General features: G+C 46.5%; 1 protein-coding gene across 2 annotated transcripts in view; it reads right to left on the reverse strand.

Moving 5' to 3' along the window:
* LOC146869486 (prolargin-like) overlaps positions 1-24,075 on the reverse strand; it is a 62,553-nt gene that overhangs the window by 2,618 nt on the left and 35,860 nt on the right. The window contains exon 2 of one of the 2 annotated variants that reach the window (XR_014960013.1): positions 15,909-16,416. Coding sequence is in view for 1 of the 2 variants with exons in the window: in XM_085599906.1 (XP_085456032.1) it covers positions 16,244-16,416 (173 nt within the window). In the remaining variant the exon portion in view is untranslated. Of the gene's footprint in view, positions 1-13,686; positions 16,417-24,075 lie in introns of those variants that run through there. The other variant, XM_085599906.1, reaches the window with a different exon arrangement.

Consider the following 24,075-nt stretch of genomic DNA (forward strand, 5'->3'; position numbering starts at 1 on the left):
AGTTAGTTCCTCTTTGGACTCTGAGTCTAATAGTATTTTGTGAGAATAGCTCACTCCCCTGTTCAGGTATAAGGTTCTCATTCACTGTAGAGCACGGTAGTGAAGGGGAGCTGGGAAGATCGCCTGAATAGAGGCCGTAAGAGGTCTTATAACCCTCGCAACCTGTCTCAGTGGAACCCAAACACATTCTAGTAATCTTCGCACCTCTCTGCGAATCTTCCTGACTTTTTCCATCGGTAATTTCAAGACACAATCCAAGGTCGAGATCTGAAAAACAAGAAATACAGTCTCCTGACTGGGTACTAGACAAGATTTCTTTATATTTCCTATAAAACCCAGATCTTCTATAACCCTGACTGCAAGAGCCGTGTGTTCCTGAGCTTGAACCTTGTCTACTGACATTATGAGAATGTCGTCCAGGTAAATCATTAGTCTTATTCCCCTTGACCATAACCAAGCAGCTATGTGTCGCATCACTTTGGTGAAGCACCAAGGGGCAGAAGTCAAGCCAAAGGGAAGGCTCTTGAACCTCCACATGGTCCCTTTCCAAAGGAATTTCAAGAAATCTCTTTGATGTACACAAACAGGAATAGTCAGATAAGCATCTTTCAGATCCAGGCGGGTCAACCAATCTCCTTTCCTTAATACATCTCTCAGCATGTGAATACCTTCCATTTTGAAATGGTTGTATTCTACCCATTCGTTCACATCCTTCAGGTTTATTACAGGCCTCATTGTTTTGTCTTTTTTCTCTACCAAAAAGAGATTGCTTACAAACCCAACACATGAATTCTCCGCCTTTTCTATGGCACCTTTGTTTTCCAATTCTAATACCTCCTGACATACCAATTCTTCTTGTTCTTTTGCGAATCTTAGAAGAGGAGGTCTCCGTACCTTAATCGGTTTGGCGACAAAATCTATTTGATAACCTGACACCGTTTGTAATACCCAAGGGTCCGAGGTAATTTCTTTCCATCTGTCCAAGAACAGAGCAAGTCTTCCACCCACCTTTACAAGGGAAGATAAATGGTTGTTTTGAAAACATACCTTGGTATCTTGATCTTCTTTCACCTCTAAAGCGACCTCTACTTCCTCTCTGTCTCTGAGGAAAAAATCCTGGGAAATTTGAGCTTGATTGGTAACTTCCACCCCTAAAGCCACCTCTTGGGAAGGAGCCTCTCGAAATACCAGATCCGTGCCAAAAACTCTCCTAATATCCTTCTGAACCTTTTGGATAGAGTTAAAGGCTCCTGCGTATTTTGCCATTTCTTTTACAAACTCTTCACCAAAGAGTAAGCCATTTGCTGAATGTCCAGACTCTTTTCCAGCAAGGTCTGCCATTTTTGGGTCTATTTTCATTAGAAGACTCTTTCTCCTTTCGATACAGAGGGAAGCATTAGCATTTCCCAATAAGCAGATTGCCCTTTGCACCCATTGACGTAAGTCCTCTACATTAATTATGCCCTGTTGAGTATATGCCTCCTCGCAGATATCAAAAAATTTAGTCAAGGGGCCAAAGACATCAAGGAGCCGGTCTTGGCACCCTTTTAAACCCTTATCAAGGACCCTTCTTGGATCTCTACCCATTTTATTTAAAAAGGTGAGCATCTTAGGGTCTAATTCGGGTGTGAACGCGACCTTGTTGGCTAGTGATGGTCTAGGACACTCTGATCTCAAACGTGTCCTGACCTCTTTAGGCATTTCTTTGCGAATCCAATACTCTATGTATTGAGCCACATGTTTAGCCGGCACCCATTGTGGTGAGAGTGGGTGTTGGATTGTATTGGGGTCAAACATGAGCTCACCAAATGGATCGATAACTTGACCTTGAGAATTTGTGTCTATATCTTTCTTAACCTTTGTGTAAGGGGGTCATCCTCATCTGAGGATCCAAAATCTGAAGAACATGAGATGATAATATCCCCGCTACTCGAGGATTCGTCACAACGATCGCCCTGTGATCACCCTTTTTGGCATTTATAGCCTCAGTCATACTGGCCTTTTATAGCCTCTTTGAGCTTTACCCTTAATGCCTGTCAAGTTAAAGGCAGCCTCGTTTAAATTATCCTTTTTTGAGGACATATGTTTTCTTTTATGGGGCACTTTCCTGCCCGAACCACTTGCATGAGGTTCTTCGCAAATTTCCTCCACAGACCAAAATTGTTCCTCATTAGGAATACTTTTGGCAAACCTGTCCTCCAATTTATTTACACATTCATCTAGTTTTTTGTCAAGTTGTAAAGCTAGAACAGACATAGCCTGATCTACACAACCCTTAACTTTTAAATCCAGGGCATCATGTTTATCATTGTTATTTTCCATCTTTAAAACTAAAATGAAATTCCCTATAATAGTTAAAATCAAAACCCAAATAAATAGAATCCCACTTAAAATATACATTTGCGCAAAAAAAGGTCAGTAAGAATAAATTGAGTCGTTTTCCTCACAGTGTTCTCAGGTGAAGCCAAGCTGACAGTTAGACTGATCCTTGTCTGACAAGGAATAAACAATTGGGTTCTGCCACTTTTGCTTGTCCAAAAGATGGCTGCCACAAAGTAATAGATTAAAAGTAGAAAAGACCAATCCAAAATGGCTGCTGCATCATGTGATGCAAGTACGGTAGCCTATGAGGATCAAAATCTTTCCAAAGTGAAGGAGGTGATGAGGTAAATCATTCTGCCTGTTTGATATTGTATATACTCTTATTTTAAAACGTAAGAAAGCGGTTTTAGTTGTGGTATTGAGGCATGAATCATTTACACTGTTACGATTTGAAACACGCGCTGTAAATAAATAAATAAATGATTCGATGGGTGATTCATGCGGTCACTGCGTGATTATGGCCATGCGCGAGGCACTGAAAGCCTAAAAAGTGGATGAATCCGTGTCCTCGGCACGCTCTCGGCATTCAAAATATTCATTGTTCACTAAACTTTCAAACGGAAGCTCTTGCTCCGTTTTCTAAGATCTTCCGCATTGGGTGCGCAACGGTGAAACGAAGAAAGGAAGCGCGAGCGCGAGTCGAGCAAACAGTCTCCCTCGCGCTCGTCTGTGAAATACATTAAACGAGTTCCTTAATAACACTAAAAGAAGAACAAGGGAGGTACCGAGATTGAACAATAATAAAAGCCAGCACCCTAAAAGGAAATTACGAATTATTCAGCCGCAAAGATTCATTTAAAACATTAAGGGGCATATGTATCAAACGATTTTGTATTCGCAAACGCTGCGAATCGCAAAACAACAGCGTTTGCGAATACAAAATCGCAAAACGGTATGTATGAGCCATTTTCGCATCGCATAATTAAGGAATCGCTAATTTTACGATTTCTTAATTTTGCGTAAGCATTTAAGAAATCACATATTGCGATTCCTTAAATGCTATGTAACACGCACCCAAGTTGTACGATTTATCCTTAAGAAATCGCAAATTACCACCAACTTCTAGTTGGTGGTAATTTGCGATTTCTTTGAAAAATGCACTTTTTGGCATTTTTCAAAGTGCCACGTGGCGCACATACATGCCCTTAGGGCATGTATGTGCACCATATGCGCACACATGCTCATTTCAGGGGTGCATCAGGGTGTCATCATGACACCCTTGCACCTTTGAAATTATTCTCAATTTGCGATTAGCAAATTGCGATTCGCAATTTGAGAAATACTTCCCATTCATTCTTATGGGTCTCCTGGCCCATAGGAATGAATGGGAAGGTATTCCTTAATTACGATTTCGCAATTTGCTAATCGCAATTAAGGAATATTAAGAAATCGCAAAATATTTGCGAATTTTTAAATACATCCCGTTTTGCAATTCTCAAATAGCGATTCTCAAAAAATCGCTATTTGAGAATCGCAAATTCGGTTTTTGATACATATGCCCCAAAATCAAGATTTGTCAGACAAAACAAGAAATGAATCATTAAAACAAGGCAAGAAAAAATCACAGTATGTAAATCACTACAATCACAAAGTAGATTAAAATTATCCCCAACAATATAAATGAAGACCAAAATGAGAGCGACCTTATCTTATCTGTGAGCAGCAACAAAGAAGGAATATGGCTGGCTGTCACAGGATTATATGGACTTTGGAATGTTAAATGAATGTTCTAAATTCTTTACATTGTTTGGTGTTGCTGCTGTGAGTTGCAATTAAAGAAACATGCATAATATTGGCCTCCGTGCCTTGCCATAAAATTGCTCTATATGCTGCTTTGTGTTACTTTGTGTCAGGTGGGCGTTCAATGAGTGGTGCATTGGTGTTCCCATGAAACCACCCATGTTTGTGATGCAAATGTCTATCTACAGACAGTGTTAGACAGGGATTTGCATCAAAATGTACACTTCCTCCAGGCAGGCGTAACGAGGAGAAATTTTTAATTTCTCCTTGTTTTTCCAATTTCGCATTTGTGCTGCATTGTACCTTAACACAACTATGGCAAACAAGGAAAATCTCACGAGGGAGTACACCCTCCCGTATGCAAACCACTAAATCACAATAAGTACTCCGTGGATGGGTGGCTGATGACCACGTCTCTTCTATAATATACCCTGATACGGTACTAATGGGAAGTCCTAAGATGAAGAGACCCACTAAGGAGTGGGGAAAGAAACAATTCCTTTTGTTTTAATTACCCTCACTCTCCCTAGTGGTTGCCCTGAAGAAAGTCCTGGACCTTTAAGGTCCTTGCAGGACTGAAACATATTGGCTTTATGGTCATAGGACCATAAATACTTCTATTTTACCCCCCCTTTTTACAAATTTTTATAACCCTAGTAGATGCAAAAATAAAAATAAAGGGATACGAGGATTTGCTTGCGGTTTTTTAATCTTTAATTCCCCCTGGTCACATTATCCCTGAAATACGGTCGAGCCCACCCTGACTTTTGGGCGTCAGGGTGACCTGATGATGAAGCATGAGTCCACTAGGGTGTGTGAGGGTAATTATAACAAAAGGAATGGTTTCCTTCCCCACTCCTTAGTGGGTCTCTTCATCTTAGGACTTCCCATTAGTACTGTATCAGGGTCTGTTATAGAAGAGACGGGGTCATCATCCACGCATCCTAGGAGTACTTATTGTGATTTAGAGCATTGTACAACATACCTACAAAGTGGGAAAAACCTTAAAGCTTAGTTTTTGTACTGGAAGGGACCCCTTCCAGTACCAAACCTATGCTTCATAGAACACACGCACTCTTACCCCATGGTGCATGGATGTGTGCGTTGGTACATGGCTGTTAAAAGTGCCCCAGAGCTGGAGAGAGAAAAAATGCACCATATATTACTAGATATGACACATTTTTTGTCTCTCCCTTTGACGCCAGACAGTGCAGCAACTTTGGTGCAGTGTTGCCTTGCGCCAAAGATTTACTATGGGTGGCTGCATTGCAACACCCAGGTGCCCCTCATGAGACCTCCCCTTGGTGCAAAGTAACGCAAGCAGTGCATTGCACAACTTTACGTTACTTTGGTAAACTAGCCAACCAAAATCCTGACTTGTGTTGGATAGTAGATTTAACCCTCACACTTTGCGCGACTAAAGTGATGCAAACGTGGTGCCAAGCATTCGTAAATCTGGGCCCTGGACCATGGTGTAGAAGTTGAAATGTAGTGCTGGACTGATTACTTACATTCAGAATCCAATGGGTAAAGCACTAAGGTGCTCAAAGGCCAGTCACAGGAAGAGCAGGTGCAGCAGATGTGGAGGCAGCAGGGCCATGTGCTAGTGAAACAGTAGAGAGCAGCCGGCTCGAAGGGTGATGCAAGCTGCAGCATGGGTTTAGCCAGGTCCAACTTTACACCAAGGGTGCAGTGAGCATAGCGTTGCATGTACCTGGACTCTGCACAGCACCACGGCTGCAGCAAGCACCAGCATAGGTTTTACCAGGGGCGTGCTCTTCACCAAGTGTGCAGCATGCATAGGGTTGGGTCTAGCAGGGCTCAGTTCTTTAACAAGGATGTAGTAAGCAGAAGTGTTGGGTGTAGCTGGGCCCTGCTCATCACGAAGGGTGTGGCAGCACAAGAATTGAAGTAGATAGGCCCTGACCTACATCATGGCTGAACAAGCTTAAGTGTTGGGTGTAGCTGGGTCCTGCTCTTCAGCAAAGGTGCAGCAAGCTCAAGCTTAGGTTTACCGAACACTGCTCTACACCAAGGGTATATCAATGCGCTCCCTTGTGCCACTTTGTACCAAGGGTTGTTTCATGGGTGGTGCTTGGGCGTGCCCATGAAACACCCATGGGTTTGACGTAAATCTCTATCTACGAAGAATTACAGACAGGGATTTATACCAAAATCTTGCGCCTCTTCAAGGCAGATGTAACGAGGAGAAATTTTTTCATTTCTCCTTGTTTTTCCCACTTTGCATGTGGGCTGCATTGTACAGCACACATAAAGTGTGAAATACCTAAAAGCCTAGTTTTGTACTTGAAAGGACCCTTCCAGCACAAAGCCTATGCTTTCCACTATGCAGACACCCTTGCCCTATGGCCAGTGTAATATTGTAAGACGTGCTGGGTGCTAGGACCAGCACAGGAGTTCTAGAGGTGGGAGGAGAATGGGAGGCAGAACAGGAGGAGTCAGGGGAGTAGTTCAGTGCAGGGAAAGAAAGGAGTAAGACGTATGCAAACAAAGCTCCTCACCACATAAATGTGTCGGTGTCGTACATTCATTCACGGCGACACTACAACTGGCGACGAAGGTGGTTGTGGACCTTGGCTGTCTTACCTGTGTCCCGTCGAGCGCTCCGCTGCCTCGGAGCTGCTGTGCTGTGTCGTGCACCGGGAGCTTTCTCCGGTCGCGTTGTGCCCCTGCTGTGTCTGCTGTCCGCTCCGCTGCCTCGGAGCTGTGGGGCTGTGCCGCGACCTGGGAGCCCACCCCAGTCGTGTGTACCCCTGCCGTGCACTCTCTTTACCGTGACCCGGGAGCCCACCCCGGTCGTGTGTGCCTTTTTCCGTCCACTCGTTTCATCGCGACCCGGGAGCCTACCCCAGTCGCGCAGGATCCGGGCTGTGAGTGCCCGTGCTGCTGTTGTCTGAAAGTGTCCTCGAGGGCGTGTAGGGTCTCGTCCTTTACCCGGGAATTGCATTCGTCTCGCCCGAAGGTACCGGTGCTTGCCTGTTTTCCTCGCTGCTAACACCACCTGCTTTTGGACTATACTCTCGCAAGGAGCGAGATTTCATCGGCGGCCATCTTGAGGTCAGGCGCCTCATCCAATCCCCTGCGAGAATTGCCGACGGCCATGTTGAGGTCTGGCAAGTGCTGGAAATCACCTCAAACCAGTAGCAAATGGGTTTCCATATGTGTTTTCGCACCATTACAGACTGATATCAGCGTGAGGAGTGGCCCACACGTTTTTCTCTTCTGTTGCACAATCTTGATCTCTATTACTGCTCGTGGTAGTAACCATACGTCGCGTGGCTGGTGGGACTGCGACATTCCCTAGGCTCCCTGCTGCTGAGCCCGCACCGTACCTTGCCTACTGATAGTGTCAACGCTACTGCATCTGCGCCAGGTGACAGGCTCTGTGAGACTTCCTGTGTCTAAACTCTTCGATACCAATCCATTGCTCACCTGTATTTTGCACTTCAATCTATCATGTCTAAGTCCCCAACGTCATGACAGCTTCATACCTCTGCTAACGCCAGCGCCAGGCTGGAGTCCCCTACGTCCACATCGCAAATTGGAGGCCACAGACTTGGCATGCTTGGAGGCCCTTTTTTATGCCCGCTGGAACCCCTAGTCCTTATTTCGGGGGGAGGCATGGGCCTTCACTGGCAGGAATGGCTAGAAGACTTTGAAGACTTCATGAAAGGTTCCCATGTGACTGAGGAGGATCAGCAACTGATTGTACTGCGCAATCTCAACGGGAAAGATGTTGGTCAGATTATAAAGGAACTTCCGGCTGATGCTGCTTCGTCTTATGCAAACATGCGTGACTCACTAAACAGAAAATGTCTTCACAAACAGAACATTGATTATGAAAGATACACATTCAATCTGGCATCTGAAGAAAAAGATGAGCCCATGGGTACATTCATCACGAGACTTAGACGCTTGGCCCGCTACTGTGACTTTGACTCTTTCACGACGGAAGAAGCCCTTTGCCTGTGAATCATAGAAGGATGCCAGTCTGAGTCATTACGCAGACGTCTATTAAAGAAAAGTTACTCTCTGGATTAGATTGAAGAAATGACGCGAGTACATGATCAAGCAGAAGAACATGCTAAGCGAATGGAAGCTGGAAGAGGCGAAAAATGATAACAGGCATTCCGGCTCCAATCTCGCAACACCACTAGGTCTTCCCCTGCAAAGCAACGATCATCCAGACCCAAAGTTCAGTCTCACTATACAGGTCGTCATCGTCGCAGTACCAGTCGATCTGATAAACGACAGGAGCGCCAACTTAAATGCTATCGCTGTGGATAAGACTTCCCTCACACGGAAACTTGCCCTGCACTAGGCCAAAAATGCAGGAAGTGTGGCAGGGACAAGCACTTTGAGAACGTCTGCGGAGCACCTCGCAAAGACACCCACAGAGACAGTTACAGACAATCCAGACAATCCAACACTCGCATCGTGCCAAAGCAGTGTGGGACCGCAGAGATTCTTCCACTGGCTCTTCAAAGTCCAGCCATCATTCTCATGGCACATACAAATCACGTCGATCACAATCTCGTGAGTCAAGGTTGCTATCACCAATATCGCAAGACAGTGATGAATATGTCTGCATGGTCGCGGATCCTGACAGGCTGAAGAAATATCCGCGACTACATCTTCAAATGGACACACACATGGCCAAGTTTGTTTTGGACAGTGGGGCATCTCTCAACTATATTTCCGTTGCTTAATACAATAAAATGAATCCGCAACCACACCTGCATAAATCTGCCGTGCCGGTATACACATGGATGTCAAAGGAACCTCTTCCTTGTCTAGGACAATTTCAGACTAATCTCACATACAAGGACAGGACTATTCCAGCCCGTATTCATGTCATTGATGGCCCTGAAGCAGATTGTCTTCTCAGCTTGCCCACGACGGAACGGTTTTGACTAGTGGAAATATTGTACAAAGTTGATAACAAACCTGACATAGTTCACAAGTTTCCAAAATTATTCACCGGAATCGGAAAGATGGCTTATTGTCAAGTTTGATTGCATATAAATGAATGTGTGACCCCCCATAGCACAACATCACAGGAAAATTCAATTTCATCTTCAACAGTCTGTAGAGGAGGTACTGCAGGATCTTCTCCGGCCTGACATCATTGAGAGAACATCAGGACCCACCCCTTGGGTCTCTCCAGTGGTTATAGTACCAAAACAGGGCTCGCCTGACAAAGTGCGTCTCTGTGTGGATATGAGAGCACCCAACACCGCCATTGAAAGAGAGAGACACCCAGGACCTCACATCAGTGACATGATTGCGTCACTCAATGGTGTGCAAATATTCTCCAAACTAGACCTCAACAAGGGCTATCACCAGCTGGAACTCAACGAAAAATCGAGATATATTACCACATTCTCGACTCACCAAGGCTTATTCAGATACAAAAGACTCAGTTTTGGGGTTTCATCTGCCACTGAGATTTTTCAAGAGGCCATCAGGAAAGTAATCCATCACATTCCCAACACCCTATACTACAGTAATGACATTCTCGTCTATGGAGCAACAATGTAAGAACACGATACAGTGCTGGACCGAGTCTGTCATGCTCTGTTGGATGCCAACCTCACATTAAATAAAGACAAATTTGAATTTCACAAATCCACACTAAAGTTCTTTGGACATATCTTATCAGGTATGAGACCTGATCCTGAAAAGATCGCAGCTTTTAACGATACCCCCAGGCCGCGAGACGCTGCGGATGTGCGTTCGTTTTTAGGCATGGCAAGCTATTGTGCACGCTATATCAAGGATTATGCCACTATCAGTTACCCTCTGAGAAAGCTGACCAAACAGGGCCACCCCTTCCACTGGACCACGAGATGTAATCAAGCTTTCCACACGATTAAAGCTTCTGTTGAATCTGCCAACAACCGTGCGTATTTCAATCCTCGACGAAAAACTGAAATCACTGTGGAATGCGAGTCCCGTGGGACTTGGAGCTTTATTAGCTCAATATGACAAGGAGGGTGATCAACGATACATTGTAGCATATGCCAGTCGGAATCTCACAGACACAGAGAGAGCGTATTCTCAGCCCGAAAAGAAAAGCTTGGCGGTAGTCTGGGCCTGTGAACATTTTCACATTTTTATCTACGGAAAACACATCACGCTTATCACGGACCACCAGGCTCTGATAACCATCTTTGGAAATCCCTGAGCCAAAATGCCACCCAGAATAGAGCATTGGGGCATTCGCCTTCAAGAGTATACTTACACCATCATCCACAAACCAGGAAAAGCTGCAAATCCAGCTGACTACATGTCGAGACATCTTAAGGCAACGTCCAAATCCAATCCATCGTTAGCGGAGGAATATATCCATTTTGTATTGGATCAAGCCAAACCACCAGCAGTCCTGTTGGAGGCCATCCTTGAAGCCACCAATAAAGATGTCACCCAACAAAATGTAAAACATTGCGTCCAGACAAACAGCTGGAGGCATCTATAGGAATCCGGACAGAGTTAACAAATTGACAGTCATGAACTGTCCTCTTTTAGACATGTCAAGGATGAACTGTCCATCACCTCGGATGGTCTTTTACTAAGAGACAAACGGATCATCATTCCAAAACAGCTGCGCCAAGGAGTCATTAACTTAGCACATGAAGGGCACAGAGGTATCGTAGCTACGAAGAGGGCGCTGCGGGTGCGAGTCTGGTTCTCTATTCTTGATCAGATGGTTGAACTTACACTGAAAGACTGCCTGCAATGTCAGCTAGTAAGTCGAGAAGATCCCCCTGCGCCTCTACAAATGTCGGAATTGCCAGATGGTGTCTGGCATCATGTTGCAGTAGACTTCTTTGGCCCATTGCAATCTGGCAAGTATATTCTGGTCATCATGGACGAATACTCACGTTTCCCAATTGCGTCAACCAAAGCTGCCACCACTATACCTGTACTGGATGAGGTTTTCGCAGCATGGGGCATACCGAAGATAGTAAAAACAGATAATGGCCAACCATTCAATGGGCAAGAATTTGCCGCATTTGCCAACCACTTGAATTTCAGACACTGGAAGATTACCCCCTTGTGGCCGCAGGCCAATGGGATGGTAGAAAGATTCATGGCCACTCTAAAAAAAAAAACATCCAGCAAGCAGAACTTTCAAAGTGTGATGTGCAAGTGGCTTTAAATGAGGTATTACAAGCCTATCAAACCCCACCAGATACTACCACAGAGAGATGCCCTGCAACTTTAATGCTGGGTCGCACAGTGCGCACAAGAATACCGGCTTGGGAAGATGTAGCTAGTGGTATTCATCAAGACTCTGATCACGAAAAATAAGCAACAAGAGACAGACTGAAGAAGGAGAAGATGAAGGAATATGCAGACAGACGGAGAAAAGCTGCACAGCCATCTATCCAGGAGGGAGACTGGGTACTAGTGCGGCAAGAACAACAGAGAAAAGCAGACTGTCGATATCGTGCATGCCCCCTGCTGGTGACAAATCAAAAAGGGACCATGATCACAGCCACGTCAGAGGACAAGAGGATCACAAGGAATGTGACGCACTTTCAGAAATGCACGCCCAATGTCAGAGAAGCGTTGACCTCACCCAGCAGTGCGTCAAAAGGGGCCGCACCTGAGTTAGTAAGTGATCATCGGCCGTCCCCATCTCCTGATGAAGGGGAGCAGGCGACTCAGGAGGCAGTTCTACGGCCGCAGCAAATTCACCTGTTCGCCTGATTGAAGAACTGTAACTATGCTGTTTTATTTTATTGGTTAATCTATATGCACGGACACTTCTGAGGTATTTTCAAGTTGTTTAAGAAGGGGGGAGATGTAATATTTTAAGACGTGCTGGGCGCTAGGACCAGCACGGGAGGTCTAGAGGTGGGAGGAGAATGGGAGTGGGAACAGGAGGAGTCAGGGGAGCAGTTCGGTGCAGGAAAAGAAAGGAGTAAGACGTATGCAAATAAAGCTCCTCACCACATAATTGTGTTGGTGTCGTAAATTCATTCACGGCGACACTACAGCCAGGGCGACTGGAATTACGCAATTGTTCTGCTGCGGCATTTTTCGTTAAATTATGGATTTGACACATTTGCTACATACTCCTTCATCTGCTGCATAATCTGTAGATTTTAACAAAAAGTTACTAAAAATGCAGCAACTCATGTTGCCGCTCAGAGGAACGCCCTTTGCAAAGGTTGACTGGTCACCTTTCTGTTGCTTATTGGTATATTTGGGTGTTAAACCAGTTCTAAAGAGATGCAACCTATGCCCAGACAATGCTAACAAGTGTAAAAATAAGAAATCAATGAAGTAATACAATCACAAAATGTGACGCATTATGCCGCATCATTTGCCTTTTCTTGCAGCATAATTTAGTTAACGCCGTTGCATCATTTGACTTTTTCCTGGCACCTGATTCCAGCGACCTTGACCTTGGTGCATGGGTGTCTGCATAAGCTCATGACAGTCAAAAGTGCATCAGTGCAGGCAGAGAGCAGAACCGAGCCGCATCTTAATAGGCGTGGCGCTGTTCCGCTCTCTCAGTTCACGCAGCGCACTTCAGTAACTTTACTTGCTGCCCGCCCGGGGTTGCACAGCTTCCATGTAAATCTGGGCTCAGGGGTCCATAGGGCTGACACAATCGGGTTTAGTCTGCACTGTAGGACGCTGCGTTTGTATTAATAGCCATTGGGGCTAGATGTAGACTGCAGTAGATTAATGAATAAATGCAGCAATTTCCACGGTGTGGGAAAAGATGGACCAGTACAGACAGAGCGTTTGTCTGTGGTGATGGCTGGAGGGGGTTTGTAGGATTGAGGGTGAAAGGACAAGAGGGAAGTGCTTGTGAAAGAAGATACCTGAAGAAGGAGAATTACTATAGCCATAGGCTAACTGTGAGAGGTCGGGGGAGGGGAGGAGATCAAGAAGCGAGAGAATAAACAAAGACGGGCAGAGAGATGAACTTGGAAATGAGAAGGCATAGTGCATGAGAGAGGAAGCGAGTTGTACAAAGTGCAGGGAGGTCTCGAAAATGGGAAAATACATAGAGGCACAGAGATCTTGAGCACAGATGGACTTGATGGAACCCTGACAGAGTACAGAGAGGCGTGGGGGCCCTACTACCGAAACAAAGGAGCCTAAATCTGTGAGAGAAAAAGAAACTTACAACTCGAAAGGGGAGAACCAAACATGCAAATGGGGAGAGGCAAAGACTCAAAGCACAGAAGAAGAAGGACTTAGAACAAAGACAAGGCATACGACTACTGCACAGCAGAAAAACACACCTAAAATACAGAGTTCAACACAGAGCTAAATAGTAATAGAAAATAATTCTGGAGGATAGAGGGAGTAACAACGAGAAAGCCATGGGTACCGAGTTTCAGGATTAACTCCATTTGAGTCAGTTCTGAAAACATACAGGTATTTTCCTGGTGCCATGACCCTGGAAGCTGTTTTCCTGCCACCGTGACCCAGGAAGTTGTTTTTCTGCTATCATGACTCTAGAGGCAGGTCGACCAGATACACAGCCAGAGGCATCACTAGTCAAATTTTGGGCCTTCTGCCTAGTTATGAAGTATATGTGCATGCAACCTGGCTCTTTATTGGTGTGCCTGTCCTGCCAGAGCCATGCTTCAAAAACTGAGCAAGAAGTACCTGCATGCAATGGAAGCGAGATCTGGAACACAAGGAAGGTGCAGAGGGGAAGACCTATCTAGGATCTAGCAAGAGATAGACTTAGAATACCAAGGAAGCCTTACAGATGCGAAGAGTGCAGGTGATTAAAACACATGACAGCTGAAGAGATACTGAGTGAGACAGAGGAAGATGTCAGGCACCAGACAGACAGGGGCTCCTCCATACCCCAGGAGGCTGGTCCTTCTCCAGGAGAGGTGCAATGAGTTAGTCAGGTAGAGTGAAGAATGAAGCGAGAGGCTGCATACACACACATGGCAGGCAGTTCAAGTAAAGGAACTGTCAGTAATACTGCATGGTACAGCGAGCTCCCCCTATGACCCAAGTAAAAACTGCAGTGTAGGTAATATCCTAACCCCCCCATCCCTCCAGGTGCCACATCCATCTCTAGTGACCAGCACCTCAGAAGACTTCAGGGACCTCCCTCTCCCCACCCCCTAGAGATCCAGGCTGGACAACCAATAGTCTGTGTAAATCATGCCCTCCAGCAGGGGGCGCTGGCTCTGCAAGTGGGAGGCCGCCCCAGGCGTCCGTCAGGGTCTCAAAGTGCCCACAATGGGCAAGTCACTTGGGAGGGATTGGCATGCACCTCCTTGGCCTTCAAAGGCACCACTGTGGCATTGTACAGGGTGACACGTGGGGTTGTGTGAGGAATTGTGCACCTCCAAATTGATATGTTAGTGAAAGTACACATATGCTTGTTGGAATGTGTCTTTTGGTTAGTATGTGAATGGGTGTAAAAATACACACGTGAATGTCTGTGTGCAGGTGCACACATGAGCACATGATACGGCTATAAAGATAAACATGGCTCCATTCAGGGGCAGAGCGGTTTGAAATGTATGACAATGTGCAGTTGTGTGTGGAGCGTAATGTGTTTCAGTGGCAATGCACATGTCGTAAGCATGGCATGGATCTGTGTTTAAGAATAGTGTTTTGTGCCCTTACCTCGATTTAGGAAGGTGTGAATCAGATAATGTTAACATATAAGTGAAGCGCGAGACTCGTCTAAGTGTCAAAAGTACATTATTGCGAGTTGAAACATACTTCCCTGAATGTATACAGATCACTATATGTGTTTGTGCGTTAATCTACCAGCTAAGGAGTACCCATGGAGCAGATTTGTGAATGTGCCTTTCTGTGCATTAGGAACCCTATGTTGCCTTGTGTGGTCCTGCTTGTAGGTCCGTCAATGTGAGTGCTTGCATGCAGACATATGTGTGTGACACAGTGTCCATTTTAGGTCTTGAACGCCCTGATCCGCGCCACACTTTCAGATAACTAATGGCTGTGTAACTCAGCTCAGTTGTGCGTCGCTGTATTCACATTATTTTACAAGGATGCTTTGAACATCAGGCACAGTTTGGAACTTTTGGGACCAGCATTACACATCCCTGACAAAAGCGTCCATGTGTCCATGTGTAAATGTGTGGTGTGCACCAGCCTAACAACGTACATGTATGTACATACACGCATATCACTGCACGTTTTGTGCATTGTGCATTTCTGATTAAGAGACAGTATCTACATGTGACCGCTTGTATTTCTGTACCAGAGCATTGTGCATGCAGTCATGTACATACTGAGGTGAGGCATGTGCAAAATGTGCTTATAGCCGAATGTATGTATGAATACTTGCAGACAACTGTTATTGTGTCCGTTCACAGATGTGCATACACATCAGCACTGTGTGCACTGGCCATAGTATGGACTCTGAATGTAAACCAATGCATGTGTGCCTCTTGTCAAATGTGCATTGATTGGAGGGTGCATCAGCGCGACGGCGGATCTTTGCCAGTGTGCATCAGTGGGAGGTTGTGCTTAAGTGTGATTACAAGTGCACCATTACAAGTGTGCATTGGTGGAAGTGTGCATCATTACAAGTGCAGATCAGAGGGAGTGTGCATCATTACAAGTGCAGATCAGTGAGCGCGTGCATCATTCCTGCATGCATCACTGTGGCTTGCATCCGGATGGCCCATTAGAGTGGATGTGCCTCTCTACAAGCGGGTGTGGAGGTCATTACATGTGCGCTTCCGTGTGGGCTACATCAAAGCATGCATTCGTGTGTGTGTGTGCATCATTACCAGTATGCATCAAGGTCGGTTGCATCCTGAGTGCAGACTGGTGTGAATGTACATCATCAGCTTGAGTGTGCACAGTTACAAGTGAACATCAGCATGCGCTTGTCACAGTAAGAGGCGGAATCATTGGAAGTTTGCCTTGGTGGTCGTGCTGTGAGACATGCCACCCTCTATGTGCCAACTGCTGATAAAGTCCCTTTCCTTCATCGATGCCTTGAGCAGGAGCTGACGTTTGAATGCGTGAAACCTCGCCGGCAGGAGATTTCGAGCATAAGTGTAACTCGAGAGCATTGAGGAGTCTCTGCATCCCGCCTCGAATCAGGCCAGGGTCACAGGGTTTAGGTGATGACAGACTGCAGGAGCCGGAAGCACAGCATGAGGTCCAGAGGGATAGGGGGCTTGAGCTGGTTCCCGTCTAGTCGCAGGTACCGCAACCGGGGGATCTTCTCTGGCTCAGAGGAGAAGACCTCGAAGGACACCGTAGCAGGGCAGATCTCTGTGCCGTTGACCTCTGGAAAGGAAAGCAGAGGATTACACACTGTGCCCAGGAAAGGCACAGTTAACAGTAGGAGTTGAGGGAACTTTTCAGCAGAGGGAGACACCATACTGTCTTGAAGGCCTATCTTATCAATGTTCATAGTTCTCTTAAAGCCAAGAGTGTGGACGTTTAACAGTTTCCTGACTGCTCAAATCAACATTAAAGGGGCAGTAGTACTACCCCCCCCCCCCCATCCAAAACAGGCAACTTCTTCAAGTCAATCCTGTTCACAAATATGCCAGACAATACTGGTAGCACGAAGCCATCCTGAGTAGGGATCCATCGAGCCCTCCCTCCGGGATAGTGATTAGTCATGGTCAGGATGAAAACCTAGAACTTTAAGGTGACCACCTGTAAATTCCCATCAAACAACCATAATGGCTTCTTCAACCCTGTAAAAATTAGCTTTCATTGGGCACAGCTACAACTCCCTCAACCTGTGATTATTCAAAGGGACTGTCAGGCATTTCACAACCAAGAGTATTTGATATGAGAAGAAAATCAGACACGGACTGTCTAGGCTTCCCATCGGTTGGTATCTGATATTCACAGGAATAATGCGATTTTTCTCAGCTCTAGAAAATAATGTTAGAATATGACAGCATTTTAGAGAATTTAGCGTTTTCTTTTGACACTATATCTATTTGTGCCTTAAAAATAGCTAAATATTCATATGCAATGATTTTTTCAGTTATGAGGATAGAAACCAGAACCACTAGAATTATGCGATTGTGCAGCCACAGCGTTTTAAGCATAAATATGAACTTGCTATGTTTGCCACATAATCCATCACCTGCTGCCTAATCTGCAAATTTTAACAAAATAAATGTTGTTTCTAGCTGAGACGGTTAACAAGCTACTGAAAACACAGCAACCCCTATTTTCGTGCAGTGGAAGGCCCTTTGCAAAGGTTGACTGTCACCTGTCTGTTGCTTATGGCTACATTTTAATGTTAAACTGCTACTAATGAGGTGCAACCAATGCCCAGACAGTGTTAATAAACGTAAAAATTACAAAATAATGACATAATATTATCACAAAATGTGGTGCATTACGCTGCATAATTTGCCATTTTGTATTGCGTAATTTAGTCAGACCTGCCACCTAATTTGGCTCCCTTCTCCGGCTTAATTCCAGATTCCAGTGACTAATAACATTTCACTCCAGAAGCCCTTGATACTTGGATGTGCAATTTAGCGGCATCTCACCTCCCTGCACCACACCTGGTTGCATTCCAACCAGCTGCCTAGCCTTGCCTTCCTCGAGACCTATATCTGTATTGGCATACGAAGGTATTGGTCTGTCACAATTATGAGTAGTAGCAGCAATTGTTCTGCACCATGATTGATTGTGTTGAAACACACGGATTTAAAAAGGAAAAACTCTAAGACAAGCTTTAGGAAATGCTCCTAGGATGTGGGACAATTATATTGCATTACTTTTTCAAACACCTGAAAGCTTGTAGTTTAAGCGCCTGTTGTGAGAAAGTGCCCTCTTTCTTGCATGGTATGCCCCCACTTTTTGCTGAATTGCTGATGTACTTTGACTGAGTGTGCCCTGGGCTCCTGCCAATCAGGTACCCAGAGCCTATGTTCCTTCCCTAAAACTGTGTTGAAGCCTAAACCCAATTGGCATCTCTGGCCACATGTCAGCCCCTGGTAAATGGTACACTAGGTACCCAGGGCCTTGTGACCAGCGAAGGCCCCTAAGGGCTGCAGCACTTATTGTGCCACCCTTAGAGGCCCTGTACCCTGACACACACACACTGTCCTTGCAGGCTGAGTGTCTGGGTGCAGAACAAAAAAGAGAGTCGACATGGCACACATCCCTGGTACTGAAATGTTTATTTTATTTTATTTATTTTCTAAACTTTTAGAGCGCGAACAAATACCACGAATGGTGTCTCGGCGCTGGGCAGACAGAGAGGCACTTCCTGTGCATTATTGAGTGAATAACCAAGTCTTCACTTGCTTTCTGAAGAGCAGCAGTGAAGAGCTGTTTTTTATGTGATGGGGCAAGGAGTTCCAGAGCCTCGAGGCAGCTACCAAGAAACATCTGTCTCCCCAAGTGACTGTTCTCACTCGTTGAATGCATAGGGATGCGGATGAGGCAGATCTTAACGCTCTCTTGGGAACATACAGCTTGGTACTGAAATGTGCGTTATTTAACCGTTTGAAGTATCATGTTTTATAGTTAAACGTACCAAAGCGTAAGATATGTTTAGCATTCAATGTCAGGTCGATCAATTTAAGACGGACATCTGTTCATGTACTTTTTGATGTTTTTTGATGCTCTCTGATACATGTTTAAACAGCAATTGTGAATTGTCTTTTCAGAGTATTGCTCTTTGTGCAAAACTTTATTTTTCTTGTACTTTCAGAATATAAGACTCCTGAAGAAGGGCTCAGCCCGAAATGCATTGGGCGGAATTTAACGTTACACTATGAATGCAATAGTATGAAACTATTTAAAATCAAGTAAAAAAGATTAATCACATGAAATAAAACGAAGAAACTATTGAAAACATTCGTATGAAACTTTATTGAAAACAATTGTATAAAATGTATTTGAAGCATACCCAAGGAGTGCAAAGTTGGGGAAGTTACTCCCAAGGGAAATAACGCACATTTCAGTATTATAATCAACCTTGCGCTCAGAAGGGTTACCAACTCTGCACCCAATATCCTGATGAACCACGATCAAATTTAATGACATATACACACCTAGGAGTGCGTACGTTTCCACATTCCAATTGGATTCACACATCCCTGTGTGCCATGCCCACAACACACACTGCCCTGGCATACATCAGCCACCCCTCTAGCTGGGTTCCCTATGCCAGTGGTGTGGGTACAGGTGCAGTAGCCCTGTGCCCCTACAGTACCCAAGTCCATTTCTGGGCACTGTAAGTTCAGTGCTGCCATTTAAGAGTATATGGTGCTGGGAGATCGTCAACACGAACACCACAGCACCATGATGGCAACACTGAAGACTGAGAAGTTTGGTATCAAATGTCTCAGCACATTAAACCTGCACTGATGCCAGTGTGGTATTTAATGTACAATGCACGACAGAGGGCATCTTAGAGATGCTCTCTGAACCTAACCTACAATCCATGTCTTGTCTGAGGGGCTGCCTAGGCTGCCACCCAGCAGACATGTTGCTGGACCCCTGGGTAGAGAGCCATCCGCTCTCCTGGGCCTGCAACAATGCACATCCTGGGCGAAGTGCTAGGTTTCCTCCCCCAGAATGGGCAGGGGAAGCTTCAAAGGCATGCTGCCTTTTGGGAGCTTCTCCAGTCCACTTGTTGTACTCCGCAACTGGTCCCTACCGGTTCTGACTCCCACTCTGGCGGGAAGACTGGCTGGAAACACCAAGGAAGGAAAGGGGGTGGGCCAGCCTCTGCCAACCCCACCTCTCAGGTGGGGGAGGAGAGGTGAGGCAGATCTCCGGGCTCTCGCCATCTTTAAGATGGGAAGCCCTGCCCAATCAGGACTAGGCTACAGCCCCCCTCCCACAGGAGAGTGGCAGGATAGGGGGTTTACCCACCCCAGGGAGGGGACCCATTGGTCCCTGCCCTTTACCTACCTGTAACGCCCCTAAATTTAGTATTAAGGGGCACCCTGAACCTTCCTTCCTCGGATCCAGATTCCGAAACAAGAAAGAAGAACAAGGAACAAGAAGACCTGCCGTGCAGCTGCTAACAAGAGGAAGACACCAACTGCTTTGGCCCCAGCCCTACCGGCCTGTCGACTCTCGAACCTGCTCCTGCTAAACCCCGGCATCTCCTGTGGTCAGCAACCTCAAAAACCCCGGAGGACCTGACTGCCTTGTGACTCTGACTACCTGGGACTCCCACGAGCAGTGGTACTGCTCAAAGCAAGTAACTGACTCCTGGCATCAGCCAGGAACCGCGAACCCTGCACACTCTGCACCCGCCAAGCCTGGCCTGTGCCGGAGTGGAAAAAGATCACAAGGACGTCCCCCCGGTGACTGTGACCCCGAATCCAGCACCCAAGGTCCCACCTCGATGCTTCTGATGACGCCTGCAGCCTCAGAACCAGGGACCCCTCCATCCACGACCAGCAGCGGGTAAGATTTCCCGACACCAAAAGGCACCCCGGCACCCGGCGCCCTGCGGCTCCCTGTGCCCAATCCCGGGGTACCTACCTATCCTCCAACTACCCAACTTACCTCTCGAAGTGGTGGTCGCACCTGAAGAATCGTGGTTCCCGAGCTTGCAGCCTTTGTTCGTTCTTGGGCTTCTCCATTGCAATCCATTGAGCGCTCAAAAGCACCCTGCATCCAGCCTCCCGAGTGCCCCTGGCAGAGCAACTTCTTCTCTAATCTACTTCCCCATTTGCCCTTATCGAGTCAAGCTCCCACAGCCGCGTGGCCTGCTAGCCAGCAGCCACCAACCACAGGCCCCTGCCTCCAATAGGATAACATTGGGCCTAACTTACTCTGAGCTCGACCTCACACCTTACTTACATTTGTCTTTCAAGGAATTGAGGTCCCTATGCAAACTTAAAAATTTACCAATGGGCCTGCATCCAACCAAACTAGGGCTCCAGGAGCTCTTGGCTGAGAATGCTAAGGACCACCCATCTGAACATGGTGATGACCAGTCAGATGAGGACAGGGAGGACGAGGAGGAGGATAATGACCCCCCTCCAGCAATCCCTAGGGAGGAAAGGGCTACCATACCCTTGACTCCAAGAATCAACCTCTGGGAACCTTGAGACCACTTTTGTGGACCAGGTACCAGGGAACTCACTGGGGGACCCTCAAGTGAAGCTGGCCAAAAGATGGGATCTAGAGTCCAGGCTCCTGGCTCTAGAGAAAGAAAGAAAGGAGATGTATTTAGCACCCATCAATGGTGGCAGCAATACTAAAACTAAGGATAGGGAGGAAACTTCTGGTCCTAAAATCCCCAAAGGGATTGTCCCTAAATTTGAGGAAGGTGATGACATCACCAAGTGGTTCACAGCCTTTGAGAGGGCTTGTGAAATGAGAAGAGTAAAGAAACCTCTCTGGGGGGCACTCCTGTGGGAACTGTTCTCTGGGAACTGCAGAGACAGGCTTCTGACCTTCTCTGGGCCAGATGCAGGGTCCTATGACCTCATGAAGAAGACTCTGATTGAGGGATTTGGGCTCACCACTGAGGAATATAGAATTAGATTCAGGGGGCTCACAAAACCCAGACCCAGTCCGTGATTGACTTTGTAGACTACTCAGTAAAGACACTGGATGGTTGGTTAACTGGACATAATGTGCATGATTTTACTGGACTTTACAATTTGTTTATGAAGGAACATATCTTAAGTAATTGCACAAATGAAAAGTTGCATCAGCATTTGGTAGACCTAGGTCTAATTTCTCTCCAAGAATTGGGAAAGAAGGCAGACCACTGGGTCAAGACTAGGGTGACAAGGACAGCCACTGGGGGTGACCAGAAGAAGGTGGTTACAAACCCTCCCCAGGGGAAAGATGGTGAGAATCCCCAAGAGAAAAAGTCTGAGTCTTCTAAAGGGCCCCAAAAACCTGTTCAGAGAGGTGGGTCCCAAACTACTCCCTATGTGCCTCAAACATATAGGGGGAAGAACTATGATCCCTCAAAGGCCCGGTGTAACAACTGTAAGAAGTTGGGACACTTAACTGTAGATAAATCTTGCCACCACAACAAGGCCCCTAAGGCACCCAGTACAGCTACACCTAGGGTGGCAAATCTACAGATGGGATCAACAGTGTCCCCAGAGCAAATCAGAATGCACACTGAAGCAGTTCTAATTTCAGAAGGGGAAGTTGAGTTTGCCACTGTAGCTGTGAGGCCACTCAATTTAAAGAATTATTTGCAATACCCCTGGGTGAATGGAACTAGGATAGAAGCTCTGAGGGATACTGTGAGAAGTTGGCTGATATATGCTGTCCACTAGTTATAGTGGGCTCATTGTATCAGTCCAAACAACCCCTTATGGTGATAGGTTAAAGACAACCTTTTATGAAAGCTATCCTAGTGGTAGCTATGGAGAGCAGCCTTCAGGCTAAGTCTTGAAGGAATGTAAAGCAGCTTGTTTTACCAGTCTATAATCTCTTGAATGACCAAATGAAAGGACAACCACACCAGGTATATATTTAAAATATATGTATTTAAGATAAAACACACCCCTCGAGTGTCTTTATGAGGCTAAAGTTCGAAGTATTTAAGTTACAAGTCAGAGTTCAACAGTAAAAGCACAAATACACGTTTGGGCCCTAGGGGCGTACCAAACCATATACGAATAAAGTGGTATAGGAACCTCGACTGAACTAGACACAAGGCCTAGAGCCTGTAGAAGTGCTTGGACCACAAGGAACCACACAGGGTAGAGACACAGGGGACCCACGGGGGACGCGTGCAGTGTGAGAACACAGGCGCGAATAGCCGTTAACTTCTATGGGGAAAGTCACGGTTGGAAATTAAGAGTTTAAGGACACTTAGAGGATGACTACGAGCAAACCCTTTTGGACTTAGAGGTGTCTAGGGCCAACACCCACAGGAGCACCGGAGTACTCGAGTTACCTCACCCAAGGAAGCCGGGTGCATAGGTGTCTTTTGTCGGGTTGCGTCGCTGTTTTCAATGGAAGCTGGCAAAGAAGTGCTGCTGCGTGAAGAGGAGAAGTGTCCGGGGAGATCCAAGCCTAGATCTAGGATGGAAGGAACCTGAAAGCAGAGGGGACAGGGTCTGGGTCACTTACCAGTGACCAGGGGCACGATAGTCCAATGCCCACAGATGTCGGGTGCTTCAGGTGAGTTGACGGGTGTCTTGACTCTTCAGCCACGAGGTCCAGGAGGCGTCGACGATGACAAGGAGCTGGATTCGAGCTGTCCCATGAAGTCTGTCGAGTGCTGCGGTGTCGGCGACCAGATTGGACCCAACAAGCCTTGGCAACGGCAAGTCACAGGAAATCAGAGAAAGGACTGCGGTGCAGACCAGCAAGGTCTGGGGGACTCACCCAGCGAGGGTAAGTCGGGGCACGTCTGGAGCAACCAGGAAAGCCCAATCAGAAGAGGAGTCGCCTTCGTGGGGACCCACTAGCCAACGGGCTAGCGATCGCGAAGGAGCCTCGAGCGGTCGCACTTGAAACCAGCCCACGGGTCACTCGTGGAGTGGAGGTCAGAGATCTTCGGTGCAGGAGGTGCTCAAGGCTGGGGCTACTCGGAGCCCAAAGCACAACTTCGAGGAAGACCAGGAAGATGATGGATCAGCAAAAGATCACGGTGTCCAGGGGTCACGGTTCCACGTCACCCACGATAGCCACTGACTGGACTCAGGGTAGCCTCGGGAAAGTCTGGAAATCCACATCTGGGGATGCAGAGACTTTGGCGTCTGGCGGGAGCTTCAGAATTGCAGACCGGACAGCTGCTTGTTTGGTACCTGCCAAGCAGGGGAGTCACACCTTGACCCCAAGGGAGATTTCTTCAGTCTTCTAGTTGAAATAGAACGTTGAAGGTCCAGGATATATGTTGCAGAGTTTCGTCCAGGGTAATCTAAAGTCTCAAGGACTGGGTTCCCATTCTTATGCAAAGTTTGGGGGTTGGACATACTCTAGGGATCCACCTATGGGAGGGTTTGGAAAGAGGGGTGGTTA

This window comes from Triturus cristatus, chromosome 1_1 (assembly GCF_964204655.1).
Source record: "Triturus cristatus chromosome 1_1, aTriCri1.1, whole genome shotgun sequence".
Classification (NCBI taxonomy): Eukaryota; Metazoa; Chordata; class Amphibia; order Caudata; family Salamandridae; genus Triturus; species Triturus cristatus.